Source organism: Branchiostoma belcheri, unplaced genomic scaffold, assembly GCF_001625305.1.
Source record: "Branchiostoma belcheri isolate BF01 breed outbred unplaced genomic scaffold, Haploidv18h27 scaffold51, whole genome shotgun sequence".
Classification (NCBI taxonomy): Eukaryota; Metazoa; Chordata; class Leptocardii; order Amphioxiformes; family Branchiostomatidae; genus Branchiostoma; species Branchiostoma belcheri.
Genome location: NW_017804143.1, coordinates 1,133,944 through 1,157,960, shown reverse-complemented (window position 1 = coordinate 1,157,960; position 24,017 = coordinate 1,133,944). Strand labels below are relative to the sequence as shown.

The window sequence follows — 24,017 nt, the reverse complement described above, 5'->3', positions numbered from 1 at the left end:
TACGACGGGGCGGGGGGGGCTAAAAGTGCCCGCGGCAACTTTGATGTCACCTAGCGTCTGAACGGCTAGGCGTAGAACGGCCAAACTTGGTGACTTTTCCTAGAATATTGTTGGCAACAATTCTCTATCATTAGAATAAGATAATAAATTTTTGTGTTGCCATGGCAACGGGTTTCTGACAGGCATTTTTTGCTAAATTTAGTATTTTTTGCTTCAACAATAGAATGTTATGGGTTTTATGTCAAGTTACTCATGGTTTCTAATATTGATAACATCCCATATAATTTTATGTAAATTTTATCATTAAATATGCATAATTTATGCTAATTGATGACGTCATTGGCCAAAATCCAAGATGGCGGACCATATCATTAGAACATGTATGTGGCTCATGCTGCGCCCTAAGCGCCTACCTAGGAAGGTCTCGTCTATGATTGTATGTATAGTATATGCACCGCCGCATTCTGATTGTGACGAAACCTTAAGACTACACTTGTTTGACACTATAGATAAACTGAGAACCCGATACGATAATGCAGGTTATTTGATTATGGGTGATTTTAACCGTATTGACATATCTGATGTGTGCTCTGGCAATGGTCTCCAACAAATTGTAAATGTTCCAACCAGATCCGAGGCTACTCTTGACCTCATATTGACAAACCTTACTGAATTCTACCACCCTCCCACCGTGACCTCTCCATTGGCCATAATGTGATTCTACTGAGGCCCAAACACCAGAGGGTCGTGAACAAGACTACGAAGCGTAAGGTACGGCCTATGATGGATTCTAACATCCGATCCTTTGGGCAGTGGATCACGACACACCGGTGGGAAGAAGTGCTGGACGTTCAGGGAACTCAGAATAAGACCACAGCCTTCTACGAAACTTTGAATCAAGCAATTGACAGACACTTCCCTTACAAAGTCATCAGAACACAAGCCCAGGACAAACCGTGGATGTCGCAAAAGATTAAGTCTGCGATCAAGGCGCGCCAACGGGCTTTCAGCGCAAAGAACTGGGTAAAATGGCGCATGCTCCGTAACAAAGTCCAGTACATGATCAAGAAAGCAAGAAAATTGTTTTACAACACGAGAATCAAGAAGTTAAAAACGGAAAACCCAAGCGCTTGGTTTAACGAACTCAAGGTTCTTACCGGCACTCAACGTAAGGACATGTCGGTTCCGATTGAAGGCGTAAACCCGGAAAACAACGATGAGATCGCAAACATCATCAACAGGAAGTTTTCGGACATTACCACCTCGCTGCCCCCTCTGGACTTGTCCAAGTTACCTGCATTCCTTCCTTCACGACCTCCCCCCACAGTGCAGCCTTGGGAAATGTATGAGGAATTGAAGAAGGTTAAAACGTAGGAAATCTCCGGGCCCAGACGGTATCAGCGGCAAGTTGGTACGCGAGTTTGCCTGCGAAATAGCTACACCTTTAAGCGACATCTTCAACAGCTCCCTGCGTGAAGGTTTGGTACCACAGCAGTGGAAAGAGGCGGTCGTAGTTCCTTTGCCGAAGACTCGACCACCGAGCGTCGACCAGCTCCGACCGGTCTCCTTAACTTCTCTACTCGCTAAAGTCTGTGAGGGGTTTATTGCTTCCTGGGTCCTTCAGGACGTAAAGGACACAATATCGCTAACCAGTTCGGATGGTCTCAAGGGTTCGGTCGACCACTCACTGTCTGGCAAACCTTGCAGACCAGCTGTACAAGTCTGCTGACAAACGGGGGACCTGCAGCACGTGGGTATTAACTGACTTCAGCAAGGCTTTTGACTTGGTCGATCACACCGTCGCAATGAAGCACATACTGGAGCATGGAGTCGCCCTGAACTCATCCCCTGGATTTGTAGTTTCCATGAAGGAAGAAGCCAGAGGACACGGTACAGAGGGGTGTTGTCCCAAACCAAACAACTTACCTGTGGTTTGGCACAGGGCACCAAGCTCGGTCCGATCGTGTTTATCATCCACGTAAACAAACTACCGGACATTATATGTTCCCCGTCGTGGGCCTTCGTCGACGATCTGAACTTAGTGGAGTCCCGGCTTGTATCTGAACCATCTAGAATTCAGAACGACCTCGATCGTCTATCCGGCTGGACAAACGACAAGAACATGAGACTAAACCCGGGCAAGTGTAAAACTATGCAGGTCTGCTTCTCCCGTAATCCTCCCCCGCCACCTGCATTAAACATCGATGGTCACCAGCTAGCTGTTGTCAGTGTAGCTAAGTGTCTTGGGGTGACATTTCAAGCTGACTTGAAGTGGGACGCTCACGTCAAGGAAACAACCAAGAAGGGGAACCAGAGGCTATACTTGCTCTGTCGTTTGCGCCAATTCAACCCGCCCGTTGAAGATCTTCTTACTACATATACTTGTTTCGTCCGTCCTGTGTTGGAATATGCCGCGCCTCTATGGCACCCTGGTTTGACCAAAGCACAGAGAAGGAAGATTGAAAACATACAAAGAAGAGCCACCAGAATCATCCTTGCTAAGGAGTTCACGAACTACAAGTCAGCACTGGAGACGCTACAGCTACAGACTTTAGAAGATCGCAGAATAGCCCTGTGCAGACGGTTTGCGAACAATATACAAGCTTCTACCCTCTACCGGCACTGGCTGCCACAAACCAGGGGTAGTGTCAGTGGGAGGATGACTAGACAACATACAAAACTTGACCAATTGCCAGCGCGCACAGAGCGGTACAACAGAAGTACATTACCGTACCTTGTTCACATTTTAAATCATGAATAGTCTGTGTAAATGTATGATTTTAATATGATTTAATGACTGTTTTTACAACACGGAATGATGATCAGGATTTTATTTCACTGTGTAAAGCTCTTATTCACGCAATTCAGCCTTCTGGCTGCCTAGTGATGGAGCTGTATTGTGATTTGTGTTTGTGTTTGAAATAAACCAAACCAAAATTGCAACATGATGTAACCCAACACTAGTTACCATGGTGACAGATGTCTGGTTCAGGTCATTGACCTTATTTCTTTGGAATAGAAGAAGAAGAGGAGGAAGAAACAGAGCAAAAACAATATCATGTTTTCCATCGGTAAACATTAAAAAAAAATATTTTCAGGTGTTGGTGCAGGTCCGGTTCCCCCATCGTCCAGAGATGACCACCTGTCGGCTGATGACTACCAGACCAACGACGTCATCCCTCAGGGAACCCGGGGGCCGGCCACGGGGAGAGACTCCGCGGAGGAGAGCGAGATAGACACAGAAGATGAGCTGGAGGCAGTCAGAAGGGTATATAGTGTTAATAAATAATAAGAGCTCAGTTCAGTTCATCCTCTTGAGAGGTATTTCTGTCCAGCATGGTGGCTGACAAGTCACAGTTGTTCAGTCCAATCCTTTGCAGGTGTTTTGGGAGTGGTTGGCGTTTCTTTTGGGGGTGGGGAGTTTTCTAATTTCACATATAGATCACACATGCTTAGAACTCTTTCTGGCTGCCTTCCCTAGTATGCCCTACCTGCAACCAGGGTCCGCCCCCCCCCCCAAAAAAAAATGCTGACCACTCCTGGAATGCTTACAAAGAAGGGTACAGTCCAGCTTCACCCTACAACATTTCCTCAGGTATCGCCATGGTCAGTGGTAACAGGTTGTAACGGGTGGTATTGCTCTGCCCAGAGTTGGTTAAAATCAGTTTCATAATGGAATCTCCCTGTTTCCTCAGGAGATGGCATCCAGAGGGGAGTACCTGACCAAAGGGCTGGACAGGGTGGGTGTGGGGGCGAGTGGAGAGAGTAGCGGGAACGGGAAACCCTCGTCCCGACCGGAGCTGCTGGGACAGAACTCGGAGGGCGTGTCACCGCTGGACAGCATGAGGCAGTCGGCAGAGGGAGACGTGGTCACCTCGCCTGTGCCTGGTAAAGTTAAAGTCAAAGTTCCTTCCTGCACCATAAAGGCCTAGGAAAAAAAGTTTTGTTCCCTGTTTGGGCTGAACACAGTTGTGCCATCACTACAGCAGGAACGTGCCAAAAATTGAGAAAATTTGGTGTCAAAACAAAAACAAAAAATTGTAACAACATAAGTTCCGAAGTCTGAATCCAGTATTCGAGTCTTCACAAGTGCATTGAGCGCCCGAAACGTGTTCGAATTTTTTAATGGAACTCTTGGAAGCCCTACGTGATAACCATTAGAACCCCATGTGATACAGCTAGACTATCACCTGCATCAAACGTTGTCACAAGCCAAGTATGAGTCTATCACATATGATAGATTATCTTCCTCCATGTAGGCGATGGTGGAGGAGGGGGTGATGGCAGCAGCGGGAACAGCAGTGATGATAACAGACCGGTGCAGATAGCAGGAGGCCAGCTGACGTTAGACGTCCTGCGAGGCCTCGGCGTGATGCCTGCGCCCCAGGCTAGGAGGCCCAGCCAGGGTAGCACCAGGGACGACACCGACGCGTCTGATCCTGTCAGGGAGTCTATACCTGGTCATGAAGAGGCAAGTCACATGTGGCTGTTTATTTAGTTGTTTTATTTGATCTCTGTATGCATTTTAAATAAGGGTTCTCACCAGGATTTTTTCTCAGCGTAGGGGTCATGTACAGAAGGGCAACTTTCTGCGATGCAAAAACAAGGCCACAGCAGGGGTCTGGTATTCTCCCCGAAAAATCATAACCCTCTGAGACACTATTTCCTGCTTGTTTTATTCTTGTTAGTTAGTTCTGAAAATACATAAAAATCGTACAATGCTCTGCAACGAATTTGATAGCGCTGTTAAAATCTCTGTTAAAGAATGTAATGGTTTGCTTGCTTGTTTGTCCCAGGTTGAGAGAATGGGCCCTGTGGGCAGCGGAGGTGGTGACCCCCCGGATGTGCGAGGGGTCCACTTTGCGAGCATGGACGAGTACCGACAGATCTCTCGCACCTCCTCCCTCTCCCCGCAGAGTCTGTCACAGCACGACAACAGGGACGGCTGGGAGCAGGTAAAAAGTGTCTTACTCACAAATACAATCAACCCACAAGCCTTTGTTTACTGATATCTCCTAGTATAATCAACTACACCAACTTAGTTCAGTGCCCAGAAGTTGCCTATTGGCCTTGCATTTAGCCCACTCTACTACCAGTGAGCTAGACCCTACTGTTAGTAGTAATTGTACAACTGTGGCCAAAGGCCTAGGAAAAAAAAGTTTGTGTTTCCTGTTTCCCGACCTACCCTAGAAAAAAGCTGCCGACCCTAGCCTTTTTTTGCGGACCCCTGCAAGGGACATAAATTTTTTGAACTGATTAACCTTTTCTAGCTTCATTGTGAACTTTGACACCAGATTTTCCGATATTAAAAGAAAAGTTTGATTTATGATAAAAACACTATCCCTTTGTGCTACTGTTATTTTCATGCATTGGAAACAAAGATGCAAGTCGCACCATCTGTCCTTGAAAATCTTAGTCAAATTGGGTCAAATAACTGTGCCACCAGCCCTTCGGAAAACGTAAGATCTCACACCAAAGATCGGGTTTCAGGACAGGATTAGCGTACCACGGGATATCCCGCTAAAATTCCTACAAGGTATCCAAAAAAATCTGTGGCATTTGATGCTTAACCCAACCTTTCAACAGCTTTCCAGAGAGTGCAAAATTAGGGCACTCTCTCACTGATAAGTGTTTTCCTCACACAAACAATCAACCCACAAGCCTTTGAAAGCACTTTCTTCACTGCCATCTCCTAGCACAGTCACCTATACCTCCCACCAACTTATTTCAGTGCCCAGAAGTTGTCTTTTGGCCTTGCATTGAGCACACTCTACTACCAGTGAGCTAGACCCTACTGTAGTAATTGTACAACTGCAAGGCCCAAGGGCTAATAGAAACGTTGGACACTGCCATATACACTATGATCATCAAATGACTTTTTTTTTCATCTAGGAGAATCAACCGGGGAATGGCCAGCAGTTAAATAATGAAACAGGTGACCAGACGTCCCTGCTGGCCTCCAAGTTTTTCCTCCCAACATCCAGACCATCCTCGGACTCGGTGGTCAGCGAGTCCACCACAGGTCTGTATTTGTGTAGCTAGTATAACATAGGGAGAACACAGCAGCTTCTGTATCTGTATAGCAGTTATAACTACCATTTGGCAGAACACACCAGCTTCTGTATCTGTATAGCCGGTATAACCGCCCTTTAGTGTAACAAACCAGATTCTGTATCTGTATAGCCAGTATAACTGCCATTTGGCATAACACACCCATTTTCTGTATCTGTATAGCCAGTATAACTGTCCTTCAGTGTAACACACCAGCTTCTGTACCTGGCAGCAAGTTCCACTCTACAATAGGGAAAACAAGTTTTTGAACACCTCAATCTTGGGTTGATAACTCTTGTGCTTTAAGGCATAACTATTTCCTGTTCTGTTCTGAGTAGGTATTATATACTCAGTAGTTGGTACATCCACCAGTTTAATACATGTAGTTGTTTTGTATGTCACACAGGTCCTTGGACGCACGACGCGTCTTCCTTCCACCTGTCTGAGCTCCACGCCTCTGGGAGAGACAGAACGTCAGCTGACCTGGGGGAAAACGATGACACCCTGGTCGGGATAGAGAAGGACTTTGGTGATGGGGAAGAGCAGGAACAAGACTTGGCAGGGAATCAGGTAGGGAAAAAGTAAAAAAACTTTGAGGAAGGTAACCGATGATCACTGACATGTTGGCTGAATAAACCTAGACTTGGTTGTGTAAAAAGAGTCTCTTTACTCAGTGACTTACCAACCTGATGAAACTGTTCCTGGAAGTGAAAAATTCAGGTTAAGAACAGAAATCTTAAACAAAAGTAACTTCAATGAATTTTAGATATCCAGGTAAAGTGTATTAATGAGATAAAAAAGAACTGTTACTCAAGCAACTGGATATTTTGAAAACATAAAGTAAAGAAGCAGGAGTTATATTTTTAAGATTCACAATACTTATTTCTGTGCATTATAGGATGTAGAAAACCCTTTTGATAATGAAGAGGACTTGAACTGGAGAAGTGCTGGGGACTTCAGACAGGAGAATGGCGCTTTGCAGGTACATGTTGTAGCCTATCCTCAGACCTGGACCAGGCGTCTGTCACCATGGTAACTGGTGCTGTAGCAGACACCCTGTGGTGTTGGTCTACATTATGTAGAAGGACAGCTGGAAAGGCTTCTTACCAAATACTAGACTAAGTATAGGAATGTGTTTGAGTTTGAGTAAGAATAAACAGAGCAGTAGTTTGCTGGGCTAGACCAGGTAAACATGCATTTGCTGTGCAAATGTTATACCTTTCTAGTTTTACCATTTTTTCCTTGTTCTTTTCCAGGGACCTGACAATCCCTTGTTCCCAATCAATCTTAGTATTTTTACAGTTTTTCTTGTTCTTTTCCAGGGACTTGACAATCCTTTCGGCGCGGTAAGGTCGTCCCTGGGTTCGTTCGGCCTTGAGCAGAGGGATGAAGAGGAGCACGATGGGAAGGGAGCCCTGGTGGGTGACGTGACCTTCAGCCAGAAGGTGTCGTTTGGGGAGGGAGAGTTCTCACAGCTCATGCCTGGGAGTCCACGCAGTTCTGCTGGAGATAGGTACATGTTTCAATCTTTCTTTATATTTCATACTGGGCCAAGCATCCCATGGAGGGTTTTTAGCAGATGTGGCCGATGGGCTTAGAGTGCTCCAAAAAATACATTTAAAAATGTGAAAGTGCCTATAATTCACTCAGTCCAGGGCATTTTTTATCTCCCTCCCTTGACTGACTCCAAGACTCAATTCGTAATGTGGGCTATGGTATGTACATGGCCACAATGGGACTCCTGCTGTATCTCAGGGGATTTTACCTTAACAGTTTTGACAACATATTTGGAACAATGCAGGCAGTTAAATGGTAATGTGACATTGTGTGAATGATTACATTTTGTTCTTCAGGTCCAACAACAGCCGTACTGAACAGACCAACACTAGTCAACAGGCTGAAGGGACTCCTTTTGACCATGTGATTGTCAGCAAGTGTAAGCAACTGCCAGGTACAAATGCATGCTTTTAATTCAAATAATTTGATGATTGTAAGGTGATAGCCACATTCAAGTAACGTAGACTTTAAAAACTGTCAGATGTTTCAAGTAGCATCCACTACATTTTGTCAGTGACTTTGAACTTTGTCCAGTTGAGTAACAATTTTCTTGTGTATCTCATTACCTGGATGTCCAACCTTTATCGACATAGATACCTACATGTAGTTCTGTATATTCTTAGCTATTGTTATATAGTCATATATGAGGTGGCAAGGTGGTCTTGTGGTTAGGGTTGTAACTTGTTGAATCTGAACTTTCTGGATTTGAATCCATGGCAATCCTATTGTTGTGCTTCTCATAAATAAAGAAAGATGCAAACAAAAACAAAAACAGATTCAACAAGTTACAATCAATAGTTCGTGCTTATAAACTTGCATTTCTCCTCTGGTCTCTCAGTCACTGACGAAAGCTAGTGGATACTAGCTGAAACGTCTGACCGTTTCCAAAATCATATCCAGTTGCTTGAGCTTTTTGGCGTATCGTATTACCTGGATGTGTAACCTTCATCGACGTAAAAACAAAAACCTCCTTTTTTACTAGGTGAAGTTGGAGAGCCCAGCCCTGTGTACATAGATGAGAACGGGCAGGGTGTGACAGACCTGGCCTTCCATCCTGACAACCCGTTTGACGACATGGCACAGGAGGGGCTGGAAGGGGAGTTCGGAGAACAAGACTTTGTTGCTGCAGGTTTGTTTGTTTTATCAGGATCTCCATTAGTGTTACGTGATGACATTGCAAAACTTTGGTATCCCTGTAGACACTCTATTGTTTCACATGTCTACAGACAAGACAGTTACATATACTTCTTTACTATCAAGTACCTTGTCCCTGCTACCTAGTCCAAGTAACCAACACATTTGGTGACAAATGGCTAACGGTACCTAAGCAGGCTAGAGGTGTTGATACAATGTACAGTACATACTGTACATCCATGGACACATAACAGTATACTGTTAATAATATAAAGCAATGACTTTCATTCCTCATGTTTATTCACAGAAGATGCAAAAGACATGCTAGCTGAAGACGAAGCAAAATTCGAAAAGGACAACGTTTTTACACAGGTCAGGCTCATTCTATATTTTCTCTATCAGTGTTTATATGCTTTACTCAGTCAGTGCCAGTATTGCTCTGGTATGCTCTATTTGTTAACAATTCTCTCCTATTGTACACATTATGGAGATGCCATGGCCACCCCGCCCGGATCTGTCGGCCCGGGGGAGTGGTCGGTGCCCACGGGGTCACAGTTCCAGTGTTTAGATGCTTTGGCGAGTTAACCACTGTCTGTCAGTTTCCCTGGTATGCTCTATTTGATAACAATTCTCTCCCATTGTACACATGTCAGGGAGACGCCATGGCCACCCCGGCTGGTTCAGTGGGTCTGGGCGAGTGGTCGGTGCCCACGGGGTCACAGTTCCAGTGTTTAGATGCTTCGGCAAGTTGACCACTGTGTCAGTATTACCCTGGTATGCTCTATTTGATAACAATTCTCTCCCATTGCACGCATTAGGGAGACGCCATGGCCACCCCGGCCGGATCTGTCGGCCCGGGGGAGTGGTCGGTGCCCACGGGGTCACAGTTCGTGGTGGTCCAGGACAGCTTCTCTGGAGAGGAACCCTTCCTGAGAATCTCCATCGGAACCTTCATCGGACAGAGAACTGAGGCCCTCGGGTCACTTGGGGATAATGGAGGCATAGAAAGGGTAAGCTCTTTCATATGACTTTGTTTTAGTTATGTTTACCGAAGAAAACTATTGTTTTTATTCAGTGTCAATGACCTAAACCAGACGTCTGTCACCATGGTAACTGGTGTTGGGTTACATCATGTTGCAATTTTGTAGCAGGAGGGATTTAGACTCCTGTATGACCTCCACATATATGAATGTGTTTGAGTAAGAATTAACGGAGCAGACCATATGCGAAGATAAACATTATGCACTTGCATTGCAAATGTTACCTTTCTAGTTCTATTTTTTCTTATCTAAAGTACATTTGTGTGTATTCCTATATAGTATGTGCACTCATACACTAATAATGATTTAGTATACCTAAGTATCACTTTGCTAATACAGGACAGTTCATGTCATAATATCACAAGTAAAAACATTTTGTTGTTTTGCTCCTGCAGCCACATTTTGGCCGGACGATAGTGACCCCTCCATCAAACCGGATGCCCGTAGCCCTGATCAGGCTGAGCGAAGTCAGTCAGGACCAGGGGCCCAAACTGGTGGAACTCCTGGAGGATGGAGGTCAGGAGGTCGGAGCAGGGGATGCTGGGATGGGGATGGGGGAGGAGCTCGACTCTACCATTCGGTTTTCCGGCGTGGGGGACTATGCTCCAGAAGAAAGTAATTTGATTTATTGAGATTGTAACAATACGATACCCATGGGACAAAGGCAACTTTTACAACCGGCCTTGTAATATTTTCTTGTACAAATGAAAAAAACTACATAATTCTGTGTTTCTTACCCATGTACATACTATAGAAAATTCTGTGCTTCTTTCCTATGTATTTACTGCAGAAAACTACATAATTCTGTGTTTCTTTCCCATGTATAGATGACTCCCTGTACCTCCATGACGAAACCCTCACGCCTGGCTACCACCCTGAAGACGAGACTCCCTACCCGGAGCGCGCTCGGGCGCAGCCACGTATACAACTGGTCAACGACGACACTATCGTCATAGAAACGACCCAGGAAGCGATCGGACAGTCGCAGGACGCGTCAGCAGATGCGCTGAGGGGTTGTCGCGCTGCGGACAAGACCACACCACATCTACCCAAAACTAAAGTTGCCGCAGACAAGAAAGGACAGAAAGCAGACTATGTGGGGCCAGCTGCAGAGCAAAGAAGGACCCAGCAGGCTAAGAAAGGAGTCAGCAACAGTGAACAAAAGATACAAAGTGCCAAACCTGCTTACGACAAGGCTACTAAAGATGAGAAACTTCGCCCAAAACCTGACCCAGACAGTTTAATGCACGACAGCGTTGCAGGTCAAAGTAAAGACCTAAGAGCAGACGATGTAAGTATCAGTGATAAGACCATGGATGCCAGCTGTGCAGGCCCGAACATTAGCAGCATCGCCTCTGCCATCGTGAATGCCTCTGTCAGCGACGATCCAACAAAGTTAGCCGACATGATCTTGAAACTGTCTGAGAAGACGAGCAAAAGCAGAGATAGGAAAAAGGCACCCAAACAGGCCTCTTCAGGGAAGCCTGTCGGCCTTGGACATAACAAAGTTCCAGGTAGTCTAGTGGCAAAGGAGCAAGAACCTGTGAAAGGTCCTGTGTACAAATCAGGTAGTGCTGACGTTAGACCACCAGCGAAACATCTTCCTGTAAGCAATGCAAACAAAGTGAACGAAAAAGGGGAAAAGGAAACAGCAAAAGAACTCCCTGTCAAGAAGCAGTCTGGTCTCGTGGGACTGTCGAATGACAAGAGAAATGACAGCAGTATGGCGTTATCTGACACGTCAAAGCTTGGCTCTCCAACCAAACTCAAGAGCAGGATTCCCGTGAAGCAGAGGGATGCTTCCAAAATCAAGTCTCCTACAAAGGTGTCTTTCCTGGACCGATCAGAAAATGCTGACGACGGTACTGGAAGTAGAGTACAAAAGCTGGACCGGCCTGTTGATGATTCATTTGGAACTGCTGGTAAGAAAGGCAGCCGCTCTTACAAGCTGGAGGGAGATCAGGAATTTGAGGGGTTTGGTCAACCAAGCAAGGACACGAGTGTGCAGAAATCTTCCACTACGGATGCGCCTGCGTTCTCAGATCCTGTCCGAGGCATTCCAGGAGAAGGCAAACATTCTAGGACAGCAGTTATACCGGGAAAGGATGGTTCGACAAAGGAATTTTTCCAGACAAGGGACAGCAGGTTGAAGGTGGACCACAACGGCAGACCAAAAACGCAAGACAAAAGTGTGGATAGTGGGACAGTTAAAGACGAGTGGGAAACCATGGAACCCATCTTCCGTACACGCGAGCACAGTCCTAGTAGAAAAACTGGCACACAGTATCCACCAAAGGACAAACCGTCCAAAAGTGGACAGGAAAACATGCTAAACAACCTGAGTTTCAGCATCAATTCTAACTACGATGTTGACATCAAGTACAACTTTGACGTTGGGAAAGAGGATGTAACTGTAGAGGGGTGGCCATCGAGAAGCAAGGACAAAACGTCAGGGCCTCGAACCCTGTTCAGAGAGCGTTCACCTATCAGGGACAGATCTCCCATTAAATCTCCGAGAAGGAGCACCTCACCCGGCTTTGATACGTCAAAGGAGTATGGCCACGGGAAGAGACATGGCCACCATGGCAAAGGCAAGAGATCACACAGTCCAAAGAGTGACTTCCGTAACACATATCCGGATGCCAGACCAGACCATGGCTCAAATCTTCAACACGAGCCTAGAAAATCATCCACTGAAGTGCCAAAGAAGCATGACATGCCATCAGAAGTCAAAGACAGGCAGAGTAGAAGCAGTAGTAGTAGGGCAAAAACAAATGGAGTTGATTTTGAAACGGCTGCTCCAATCCGTAAACCAAAGAAGGAGGTTAAGCTCCATAAATGCATTCTGCCTGGAATAGAAATTGAGCCAGAACCAGTCGTGTCAAGAAAAACGAACGGCAGTCAACGGGAAGCTCAAAAATCGTCGCCAAAAGCTGAAGCAGACATGGAAAGACACAGGAAGAAAGACACCAGCAAAGTCCAACCTAGTATAACAAAGAAAACTCAGGCTGACAAGAAAGAGTCTCAAAGAAGGACGAAGGAGTTCGAAGTCTCTCTGAACGTCCCGCCTGGTGTAACAACTGCCAACGATGATAACATCCTGTCCCCCAAAGCCGAGGACTTGGAACTGCATCTGAAGATGGCAAACCTGAGAACACGAGGAGACAAAACCTCCCCGACAAGATCCACCAGTCTGGGGGCTCCCCTTTCTCCAACAAGACCCCCCGTTTCGCCCACTAGGGACTCCATCGCATCTGTCCATTCAACGATCCAGCCATCGGCAAGCTCCACGCCCCAATCCCCATCCTCACCGGGTAAAACTCGTTCACGGATCGAGCTCAGTCAGACCTTTGGCGACTCCACGACATTCAACTTCTCCCCGGACGATACAGTGTCTTCCTTATCCTCCACCCTCAGCCACGTGTCCCCTACACCCGGAAGGGCCGAGGCATCCGTTTTAAGCGTACAAGACACTCCCATGGAGACCCTTCACACGAGAATGTCGACAGAGGGCCCTTCCGTGAGCGGTGCCCCCTCCCCAGGCCGGCCGATGATCACCCCCTTTCAGGCGTATCCACCATCCGGTCCTGCTGCAACTGCCGCTACCAGCACCACTCCTACACTCCTGACCAGTCGCTCCCTCTTCACCAACCCGGTTGCTGTGCAGTACCTTCAGTCTAGGCCGGGCAGTGGGATGGGTGGTCACACCACGAGCGTACCAGGGATGGGCGGTCACACCACCACCGGTCACACCACCACTGTACCAGGGATGGGCGGTCACACCACGACTGTACCAGGGATGGGCGGTCACACCACGACCGTACCAGGGATGGGCGGTCACGCCACGATGGTACCAGGGATGGGCGGTCACACCACTGTACCAGGGATGGGTGGTCACACCACCACCGTACCAGCCTCTGGCCTCCAGCAACCATACACCTACCCGCCTCAGCCGGTGCCACCCTATCATGGGATGTACCCACCCACCGGTTCTCTCCATCCATCCGTAGCCTACCCACCGAATATACAGCAGTACCAGCCTTACACTGAAGGTAAAATATCAGTTGCAGTACAATGTACATTGTATGAACCTATATGACATATTTTGTGAGTCTTACCTTTGAATCGTACCTTGTCTATTATCAAATACTTCTTTTTTTGTCCCTTTAATTTTTTTCCCACTTGATGTGAAAACCAGTTCAGCCAGCTGGCTGCTATTGTTGGATTTTGGGAGTTTGCCTCTCAAGAAGCCATTCGTATATTCATCTATTCAAGGCATCTCCTCAATAAACCATTCTTTCATTCATTATACCAGGTATGGCAGCCCCTGCTTACCCTCCCACCTCCCAGTACCAGGCCCACCCGAGTGTGCGTGTACCGTACGGGGTGGTACCACCTGTGGGAATGGGGATCCCTGGTCCCCCTCCCAGCAGTCTGGGCAACGAGGATCTACAACAGGGCATGGTGACACGTCCAGGAGCTCAGAGCAGGACATCAGGTTTGTACTTCGGAAGGCTAGGTGGCCCATTCAATTCTGAGAAATTGATTTTCAACGGGGCCCAGAATACAAAAACTTTGAAATCATTGATCAGTGTAACAAATGAAGTAAATTTGTAACATAAGTAACAGAGGATTGGTTATGGGTTAGGCAGCACCCGCTGTTGACATTGATCACTACAGGGTACTTTATCTAATTGTACATGTACAAGTTAGCAAAAAAGCTGTCCATTTGGAATTCGATATGTAATGCTCTTACTACTATAGTACCGTGGCCGACAAGAACAAAATTTTACACCGCAACTTTTGGTGTTTTACACCGCAACTTTTGGTGTTTTACACTGCAACTTTTGGTGTTTTACACTGCAACTTTGGGTGTTTTACACTGCAACTTTTGCTGTGTTTTACACTGCAACTTTTGGTGTTTTACACTGCAACTTTTGCTGTGTTTTACACTGCAACTTTTGCTGTGTTTTACACTGCAACTTTTGCTGTGTGGAAAACTTATACCCCTCCCCTCTTATAATGGACGGTCCCCCTGTCAGGTCAAAGGTGACAACGATGGCATGCAAACTACGTCGACTGAGTTATCCTTTTCGTGCATAAGTTTTTTTAGAGGAAAAGCTTGGCTACGTTGTGACGTTAGTTTTTTTCTAAAGGTTTTTCTAGCTTTGGCCTATAGATCGGGATAAATTTTAAAATGTTTCGACCAGGTCCAGTGATTACAAATTATGTTGCTTTTTGCTGCCATGCGTCACAACAAATTTATCAAGGACGTCAGATATCCAGCTCCAGACATCAACAGCAATGACATAAATTTTCTGCAGGTTAGTTCATTATTATTGGGTATGGACATCGTTTTTCTTCATTTTAATGTCCCTAGACGTCAGCTTCTGAGTCAGACTTAAACGGATGCTAAGATACACAAACTTTGTGATAAATGGTGAATCTTACTTTTCGAATACATGTTCCAACTTGATACCAGACTTTTACTTAGTTTGATATCTAGTGAATGTTGGTAACGTTTGACCTGACAGGTGGACCGTCCATTATAAAAGGGGAGGGGTGTAAGTTTTCCACACAGCAAAAGTTGCAGTATAAAACACAGCAAAAGTTGCAGTGTAAAACACCAAAAGTTGCAGTGTAAAACACCAAAAGTTGCAGTGTAAAACACAGCAAAAGTTGCAGTGTAAAACACAGCAAAAGTTGCAGTGTAAAACACAGAAAAAGTTGCAGTGTAAAACACCCAAAGTTGCAGTGTAAAACACCAAAAGTTGCGGTGTAAAACACCAAAAGTTGCGGTGTAAAATTTTGTACTTGTTGGCCACGGTACTATAGGTTTCACTTTTGAGGGGCACTATATTAGTAGAGGTTTGGATTGTTGTTGGATGTGCCAAAATTGATAGCTGCATACAAAGTTCATGTCCAAAAGCTCAAACATGGTCACATCTTTATATTTTTCCAGCAGGATCCAGAGCGTCGACAACCCCGACAGAAGACGTGAGTTACCGTGTGATTGCCCCAGCTGAAGTCAGGTTCCCTGGTGTGTGCTGTGTAGGGATCAGTATCCAGGCCCTCCTGCCCCTCCATAACCCCACCAGCCGCTGGCTACAGTGTGCGCTGCACGTCCTCTCTATCAACGCAAATGGGGAGCAACAGGTAAGGCTGGCAGTGGCTTAGCGGTGTTACACAATCTCTTGCTATTAGGGGCTGATTGGGCCTGCTCTCCAAGTTTGTGGTCAAACACAATGTGAGAGAAACATTCCTATTCCCAGAACAACCAGTAGGAGCTCAGGATTCTTTATCACTATGGTAAAAGTCTGACAGTTCTCAGGGTGACAAGAATTGGTCCATGGTAGCATATATGTATACGCATAATTCAAGAGGATTAAAGATGTTTCCAATTCTCCTGACCAGAGTAGAAGCTACTAACATCAATCTTTTTCACTTTATGTACAATTAGATGATGCCAGGAGCTGAGAACATCTTCCACCTGAAGCAGAAGACCATTATCGGCCCACACACAACAGAAGAGATAAAGGTAAGACCCTTTCCCCATCACTTCCTATGATTCTACTGTATTTAAGATAAATACCTATGGACACACAAGCATACAATATTACAAGCGAAGGGCAGTTAAACCGGCTATACTGATACAGCTATAGAAGCAAAATCCCATTACACAAAGTTAGAAATAATTGTTTTACAGGTTTCTCTTGATTTGTGTCTTGATCTATTTCCTGTGTTTTTTTTTTTTTGTTGTTACCAGGTGCTGTTCACACCCCACCACCCGGGTGTGTATGTGGCCCAGGTACAGGTCAGTTCCTGTCTGGTCTTGGCTAACTCGGAGGACGCAGCAGTCATCGACCACATGCCTTCTATGGTCAACATACAGGCCATTGCTGAGAAACCATTCATACAGGTGAGATTCTATACTTTGCCTGCGTACAATGTCTGTGTTCTTGCAATTTTTAAATCAAACTTAGTAAGTAGAGTTGTGTAGGTTTGCCCCTTAGCAGCTTGTTCTTGTGTTTACTACTATACTGGTGACAACATTTTGACAAGGCAAGTAGAGGGATGATTTCACAAATTTACAGATTTTGAAACCATTGTATATGTAGAAGTATCATATTATCTTAAAAGTACTGGACAGGTAATTTTTGTCAGCTATCCATTACTACTGTAGAGTTGTCTGATTATTCCAACAACAGCATCATTTGGATAGTATATCAATAAATCCCTATAACGCACTATATATATATATATATACATTTTTAGCTAGAAAATAGGTTTGTTTGTTTTTTTACTTCAGGTGACGGCAGGAGAGTCAGATACTCTAAACTTCGGTGACCTGCCAAGCGGCAGCACGGTTTGTCTGCCGATCAAACTGACCAATCACACGAGAGCTAACGTGCCTGTTCGTCTCATCCTGTCCTCAGTAAGTACCGTAAATTCATCCATTCTTGTGGGGAACAAGTTTCGCATTAGGAGGGCAAGGGTGTTTTGAATTTGAGAGCAAAACAATTCTTTAGGACAAGTATTTTACTATGGTACATTTGAGAAAGAGTATGGGAGTTAAGCACACACCACTACCAGTGGATCTGGCCCCTGCTGTAGTGATAGCACAACTGTGTAGCCCAAGGGCTACAGAAACGGTGATGGGTGCTGCCATGCAAATGTGACTATGGCAATGGTTGTGGGGAGAAGTTTAACTTTAACATGTTTTTAACATAACTTTTTAATATGTCTTTCCTCAGACATCTGCTATGTGGCACTGCTTCTCCTTTAAAGACAGCAGGAGAGAGAGTGGAAGGTCTCTTCCTGAAAGCACAACTGTGTACCACTGCACCTTACAGGGCAAGTCTGAACAACAGGTTAGTAGTACATGTAGGGAGAGTGGAACATCTACAGGACACAGGCCCCTACCTGACAGTACAACTGTTTATCACTGCACCTTACAGGGCAAGTCTGAACAACAGGTGGGACTTTTTCCTTTCTAGGACCCTGTCACACACATTGTCATACAATCACAAACTGAATGCATTGCTGGGTAAGTCATGCATGTGTCCTGAAAAATATAACTGTTTATCACTGCCAGTACAGGGCAAGACAAGACCAGGCTCAGCTATAATTCCTTTCATTTAGGTGGATATTGACAATGTGCCCCTCATTTTGTTGTCTCTACCCCCAGTTATCTGATCCAGCTATCGTGATGGTGCAGTTCCGGGCCCCAGAAAAACAACTCAACACCTCAGGTATGGTATCTGTATCTGTGTAACCTCCCTTCAGCATAGCACGCAAGCTTCTGTATCTGTATTAGTATTACAGCAGGTATAACTGCCCTTCAGCATAAGCTTCACAGGCACACAGTGTGGTGGCAGCTAGCCTTGTTACACCAAACGACTTGTTATAACCAATCTTTGTACATCTAACTGCAAACTTTCTAATGATGATGCCCACTTTACTTGGTGGCAGCAAGTTCCACTCTACGATAGTTCTTGGAAAATACAACCGTTAACACCTCAATCCTTGGTTTATAACTCTGGTATTTGAAGGCATGACTGCATTGTATTTCTTGTTTTTTCTGAGCTGGTATTAAAGACTCACTAGTTCTTGTGTTAGTAACACAATCTGTCTGCTTCAGGTGCATTGGGACCACCAGACGACTACACAGGCAGGGTAGACATAGAGATGGACACCCCAGGGAACACCAGTGTCATAGCCAGCGTACCCATGAAGGCTCGAGTGGGGGTGGCCAGAATACACACGCCCAGGACTCTACAGGTGGGTTGATTGGCCAATGTAGGTGACGCTTTTGCGTCAAGAACACAATCCCCTTGAAACGTGGCTAAACATGGTGTAAAAGAAAATCCCAATATCTTGAAGTATGTTCTACCACCCAAGTAAGTAAGTATGTTCTACCAACCTGATAAAGTTACTTTCGAAAAAAAGTCTAGATATTTCATCATCATTATCTGTCTACCTGGATGGACAGAGTAAAACTTTGCACCCTAGCTACTCTTTTCCACACTGTTGTGTCTGCCATTGGCATGGCTGATTTGAGGTCTTCTATGTCAAGTTCTTGTTCCTGTCTGTAGGCCCTTGTTCTGACAACCAAGCAAGGTGTGAGAAGCACTGGTTGTGTAAAAGAAAATCCCTCTATCTGATGCTCTACTGACGTGATGGTTGGTAGAACATAGTATAGAGATGATGGTCTCTTAAAATCTCTTAATACTTTGTGGAGGTACATGTATGATATCTTCTTGCTCCTGTCTGCAGGCCCTTGTCCTGACGACCAGTATTGGCACCTCCATCAGTCGCAGTGTTCCGCTGAAGAACGCCGGGAACATCCCCGTCACGGTCGACCTGTCCGTCACGAAGGAGCAGGACGTCTTCACCCTCCTCCCCGCCACCCTGACCCTTCACCCGGGTCAACAGTCAGAGGTCACGGTCAGGTTTGCGCCCAAGGTGGCGCCCCACGCGGTCAGCAGCCTGCTGACGATGTGTGTGAGGCCGGCAGGGCCGCAGTACGAGGTTTTACTCAGGGGGGAGTGTGTGAAGCTGGAGAAGAAGCCTCACTCTGCAGCAGAGGCTCCGCCGGTCCTGTCTAACAAACAGTTCCTGTCCTGGGGAGGCGTGCCCATGGGGAGAGCACTGTAAGTATTATGAAATTGAAGCAGAGTACAATGCTGAGCTTTATTCCAACACAAAGGGTGACACAAACAAAACGACCACTGTCACCTTCGTTAGGATAAGTCATGACCAATCACTTCCAAACTTAAATCTATGAGAGTTACGGACACTTTGCCTCATTCAAATGAGACTTTACAGATACATGTACATGACATCAATTATTTTGTCATCATTACTTCTGACAATTGCGACAGTAGTTGCTCTGTATAAATTTGATCTGTACGTACCCTTGTGTTAGAATTAAGTTCAGCATCTTACTATGGTTTCTTTTTGTTTGTTACCAGGCAGCAGAAGCTGGTGTTGAGGAACAGCTCACAGACACAGACTCTGAAACTGGAGCTGACCATCAGGGATGACGGCAACGGTTGTTTCCAGGTGAGCACATTGCAGTCTGCTAGCCAACCTGAAATTTTTTCTGTCATCTCAAGTTTGTTTAATATAACATCATTTAGAGCACCGAAGGCATGAGGCATTGTAAGAATCCTAGGGGGACGCTGGATAGAACATTGGCACATTGATACGAAAAGTAAAGATAAGTTTGTAATATACTAGACATCTTGATGCTTGAGGTTGCAAGCCTGAAGTAAGCAAGCAGCAAGTAAGCAAAGCAAGCTGGCATGACAAGGTAACCAAAATAAACATACCTGTCCTTATGACATTCCTTCCTGACATCTTTGACTAATTCTTCCCCACAGCTGCAGAGTTCGTTCATGGAGCATGAGCAGTTGTCCAGCTCCAGACAGATCATTCTGAAGCCGCTGGAGGACTTCCCGGTCCATCTCATCTTCGCTCCCACCAGAGTCGCCACCATGCAGGCCAAACTGGTCATCAAACCTCCCAAGGGAAACACCAAGTTCACAGTAAGTGGCCAGAAACATACCTTGTGTGATCTAATATGTGTATAGTACATGTATCATGAAAGTTCATCTGTGTTGGTAGTTACATAATTAAAGTTAAAACAGGCCAAACTGGTCATCAAACCTCCCAAGGGCAACACCAAGATCACAGTAAGGCCACACTGATTTAATTTTATGGGTGACATCAACGCGTGCATTGATTTTCGCCTGTTCGCATCCTCAAAGGCTCTGGCCTGGGTGCCATCTCCTGTAGTCCATGGTAGCTGGCGATAATAGTGAGCTGGCGGTAACTATGGAGGGCAGCACTCAGGTTACCGAAGCTCCACAGAACTCAGGACAGTGCAGATTTATAAATGCAGCAAAGAGCCTTCATGTGCCGGCTTGTCGTAAAAGTCGCTATGTACTTAAGCAAATTCACAATAACAGCTTTAGCTTTGTATTCTGACCTATGGTTTAGCATCATTTTTTTGCTGCAAATCACTCTTTTTGTCCTATTATGTAACTTAATATGTCTGAAATTGAACTTGTATGTCTCTAACCATGATCATTTGTTGTTGTAGATCCCACTGTCTGGCTATGGTGGCACCTGTAACCTAACAGTGGAGGGTCTGAGGGCAGTGTCTGACATGTACATAGCAAACTTAGGAGAGGTGAGCAACAACTACATTGTTTATTATATTGTATGTCATTATTTACTAAAAAAAAACAGTTAACTATGTCAAGGCCTCTAAACAAGGAGGATATTTTATATATCAGTACGTTAAAAAGAAAGTTAGTCATCTGGAAAGATAAAAACAATGTTTAAACTTTCTTCATGTTGTGTAGGTGTCGGTGGGGAAGAAGAGCACAATTGACATCCCTGTACGGAACACTGGCTCGAGGGCTGCCTTTGTAAAAGCCATGTGCTTTGGAGGTAGGTAGAATCTACAGAACTCGGTGGGCAGCCTGGGTGCCACCCTTATTCCTGTAGTATTTAGTTTACTTAGCTTCAATATTTGCTTCCTCACAAGTATTGTAAGGGAGAGAGTATGGAAGCCCAGGTAAATTAAATACGAAGGCATCCACACTACTTGATCAGTCTGTTAATATCATTTTGAACACCCACATCAAGTTATTATGGCCCATTTATGCATACATTTCTTCATAGAAAACCTTATGTACATGTAAGTTGCTGTACTTTTATTCATGTTTATCACTCTGTTATCCCTCCAGATCTGTCAGCTAGAACCCAGCTTCCAGCTAACAGAGTCAGGGTTGAGCCAAGCGAGTTTGTTCTAAGGGAGAGAACAACAAAGGTAAATTGTTTTTCTTTACATCGTTGACTTCAGTCTGTACATTGTACCTAAGTAACTTAGAAAATGTTTTAGTGATTTTTTTCTTGTAGACAGAAAGAAGTAATTGAGAGTATATCCAAGCTAACTCTTTAATAGGCAAAACTTTCCACAGAGTGATGTTTTCTTGAATTATGGTTTAGTGCTAAATATGGATGCTTACGTTTTCTCAAAGCTACATATTCCTTATTCGGAGTTATTCCATATTCCTTTAATTATGGTTAAGTGCTAAATATGGATGCTTAAGTTTTCTCAAAGCTACATATTCCTTATGCCACTGAAACAATCATGCTGAATCACAGTTTGAGAACAGGTTTCAGATGTTTTGTCTTTTCAAACGATTCAAAGTGTACGAATGGTGAAATTTTATACAATGTACTTCTATCTCAGGTGATATCAGTGGTGTTCCACATCTCAGAGAAGGAAGAGGCTATCTGTGCTGAGAGAGCGGACACCATCGGAACACTCGGCCTCTTCTACGGAGACGAAATCAGCAGGAAACAGCTCAGAAGGTACATGTAGTAAAGACTCTTTGACTTCTTCTTGGATACAGGAGTTTTCTTTTACACAACCAAATTTTCTCACCTAAACTGCTGCTCCAGTCAGAAGATATAAGGAAGGTGTCTGATAGACATTGAAATGTCAGCACTTTAGATGAGGAAATTTGGTTGTTTAAAAGACAACTCCTGTATCCTGTACTTTACCAACTTGATGAAACTATTTTTGGATGCACTTTGTTTTGCTAGAATTACCATGATGCACACATGGCTACAAATGATGAGCAAAACTATGAACAGGTATTTGGGCCATATCAACATGTATGTCAGACATGTAGTTGACATTTAATACTGTATTAACTTAAGGCACTTTTTCCAAATGAACAAATAAGACTTAGTATAACAGTTAACAATTATATTAGCTATATAGAAGTCATAAGTTTGTGTTATGAGTAAGTACTAGTGTAAGAGCTCAAATGAACACATAAGTCTGACGGTTCACAATTATATTAGCTATTAGTATTAGCAGTAGTTACGAGTTTGTGTTATGAGTAAATATTACTAGTCTAATAGCTTGGTTATGATTGGAGGTGACAACAACTGTATGAACATGTCTGATTTCTTTTGAAACAGAGCCCTTCGCAAAGGATCTTCAGAGAGAGGGTTACTGGCTGATACCAACCCACTGAAGGGAGTCAACTTCGACATGGAATATCTAGGAGAAGAGCAGGCCCAGGAAGGTATGTGTGTAGTTTATTTTTGCCAGTTAATCATGATAATTAGGGAAAACAGTTTTATAACAAGTTGTAGTATGAAAAGCCAGAGCATTTCTATAAATCAGTAAATTATCACTTATCGATTATTTGAAAATATTAGCACTTGTAAAAATGGGAAAAGTGAAGTTCCAAACTGTGTCAGCACATGATGATCTTTGAAGCTAAGACTTAGGAGTCATGCTGGACAGAAGCTAGAGAGTGTGAGTATCTGTATTGGTACAGCCGGTATAACCACCCTTCAGCATAACACACCAGCATTGCAGGCATGCAGATTGGGGGCAGCTGTCTACATTACACCTAACCCTTGAACATCTAACTCTAGACATTGTTTAAAGCTATCTAATGACAATGCCCCTACTGTACTTGGTGACAGCAAATTCCACTCTACGATAGTTCTAGGAAAGAATGAGTTTTTCAACACCTCAATCCTTGGTTGATAACTCTGGTACTTGAAGGCATGACTATTTCTTGTTCTTCTACCATTTGAGTGACAAATGGTTGGAGGGGAAGGCCCCCAGCTGATGGTAGATAAACAGTCCAACCAGGAGCTGTCTCCCAGGCCCATCTACGGCCAGAAATCCAATATTTTCAGTTAGCCATGAATCAGGAGGATTGTGTTTGATGGATAGGTCCAGGCCAGGGTATGAGGGGAGCTGTGAATGGTCAGGATTTTCCATTGATCTGCCCCAGGCTCTGTAATGGATCTTGCTACGTCTGGACCGGGCTGTGTTACACAATCTCTCGCTGTCAGGGGCTGATTGGGCGTCCTCCCTGCGAACTTGTGGCCTTACACCTCTAACTGGAGAGAACCATTGCTATTCCCTGGACTACCAATTATAAGGATATTAGGCCACACCAATTTAATTTGTTGGTTCTCGGATTTTTTCAGAAAAAATATGAAGCGACAGGGCGAAAAAAAATAAAAATAAAAACAGGTCTAGGCATCCTATTATAGGCTTAAATGCTACAAAATGAGCCATGAAGTCAACACAAAAGGCTGGGTTAAAATTTGAACATTGAATTTTGAACTTTTAATCAAACCACTGCATTGATAGAAGGAAAAACTGTAACAACTAGGAAGAAA

General features: G+C 44.7%; 2 protein-coding genes across 2 annotated transcripts in view; both read left to right on the top strand.

Moving 5' to 3' along the window:
* The window catches only part of LOC109480441, a 14,202-nt gene extending 6,887 nt beyond the window's left edge, over positions 1 to 7,315 (top strand). Inside the window, exons 7-14 of the mRNA XM_019782631.1 lie at positions 3,099 to 3,268; positions 3,696 to 3,888; positions 4,260 to 4,471; positions 4,797 to 4,955; positions 5,893 to 6,022; positions 6,458 to 6,621; positions 6,950 to 7,070; positions 7,308 to 7,315. Coding sequence (XP_019638190.1) covers positions 3,099 to 3,268; positions 3,696 to 3,888; positions 4,260 to 4,471; positions 4,797 to 4,955; positions 5,893 to 6,022; positions 6,458 to 6,621; positions 6,950 to 7,070; positions 7,308 to 7,315 — 1,157 coding nt within the window. The remainder of the gene's footprint in view (positions 1 to 3,098; positions 3,269 to 3,695; positions 3,889 to 4,259; positions 4,472 to 4,796; positions 4,956 to 5,892; positions 6,023 to 6,457; positions 6,622 to 6,949; positions 7,071 to 7,307) is intronic.
* Positions 7,316 to 7,424: 109 nt separating this feature from the next.
* The window catches only part of LOC109480541 (centrosomal protein of 192 kDa-like), a 37,674-nt gene continuing 21,081 nt past the window's right edge, over positions 7,425 to 24,017 (top strand). The window contains exons 1-23 of the mRNA XM_019782762.1: positions 7,425 to 7,564; positions 7,905 to 8,002; positions 8,591 to 8,737; positions 9,050 to 9,114; positions 9,561 to 9,752; positions 10,178 to 10,397; positions 10,610 to 13,834; positions 14,098 to 14,280; positions 15,745 to 15,938; positions 16,243 to 16,320; positions 16,549 to 16,701; positions 17,092 to 17,217; positions 17,537 to 17,653; positions 17,971 to 18,034; positions 18,424 to 18,563; positions 19,059 to 19,435; positions 19,757 to 19,847; positions 20,168 to 20,332; positions 20,890 to 20,979; positions 21,155 to 21,242; positions 21,542 to 21,624; positions 22,051 to 22,172; positions 22,791 to 22,897. Coding sequence (XP_019638321.1) covers positions 7,530 to 7,564; positions 7,905 to 8,002; positions 8,591 to 8,737; positions 9,050 to 9,114; positions 9,561 to 9,752; positions 10,178 to 10,397; positions 10,610 to 13,834; positions 14,098 to 14,280; positions 15,745 to 15,938; positions 16,243 to 16,320; positions 16,549 to 16,701; positions 17,092 to 17,217; positions 17,537 to 17,653; positions 17,971 to 18,034; positions 18,424 to 18,563; positions 19,059 to 19,435; positions 19,757 to 19,847; positions 20,168 to 20,332; positions 20,890 to 20,979; positions 21,155 to 21,242; positions 21,542 to 21,624; positions 22,051 to 22,172; positions 22,791 to 22,897 — 6,160 coding nt within the window. The 5' untranslated portion in view covers positions 7,425 to 7,529. The remainder of the gene's footprint in view (positions 7,565 to 7,904; positions 8,003 to 8,590; positions 8,738 to 9,049; positions 9,115 to 9,560; positions 9,753 to 10,177; positions 10,398 to 10,609; positions 13,835 to 14,097; positions 14,281 to 15,744; positions 15,939 to 16,242; positions 16,321 to 16,548; positions 16,702 to 17,091; positions 17,218 to 17,536; positions 17,654 to 17,970; positions 18,035 to 18,423; positions 18,564 to 19,058; positions 19,436 to 19,756; positions 19,848 to 20,167; positions 20,333 to 20,889; positions 20,980 to 21,154; positions 21,243 to 21,541; positions 21,625 to 22,050; positions 22,173 to 22,790; positions 22,898 to 24,017) is intronic.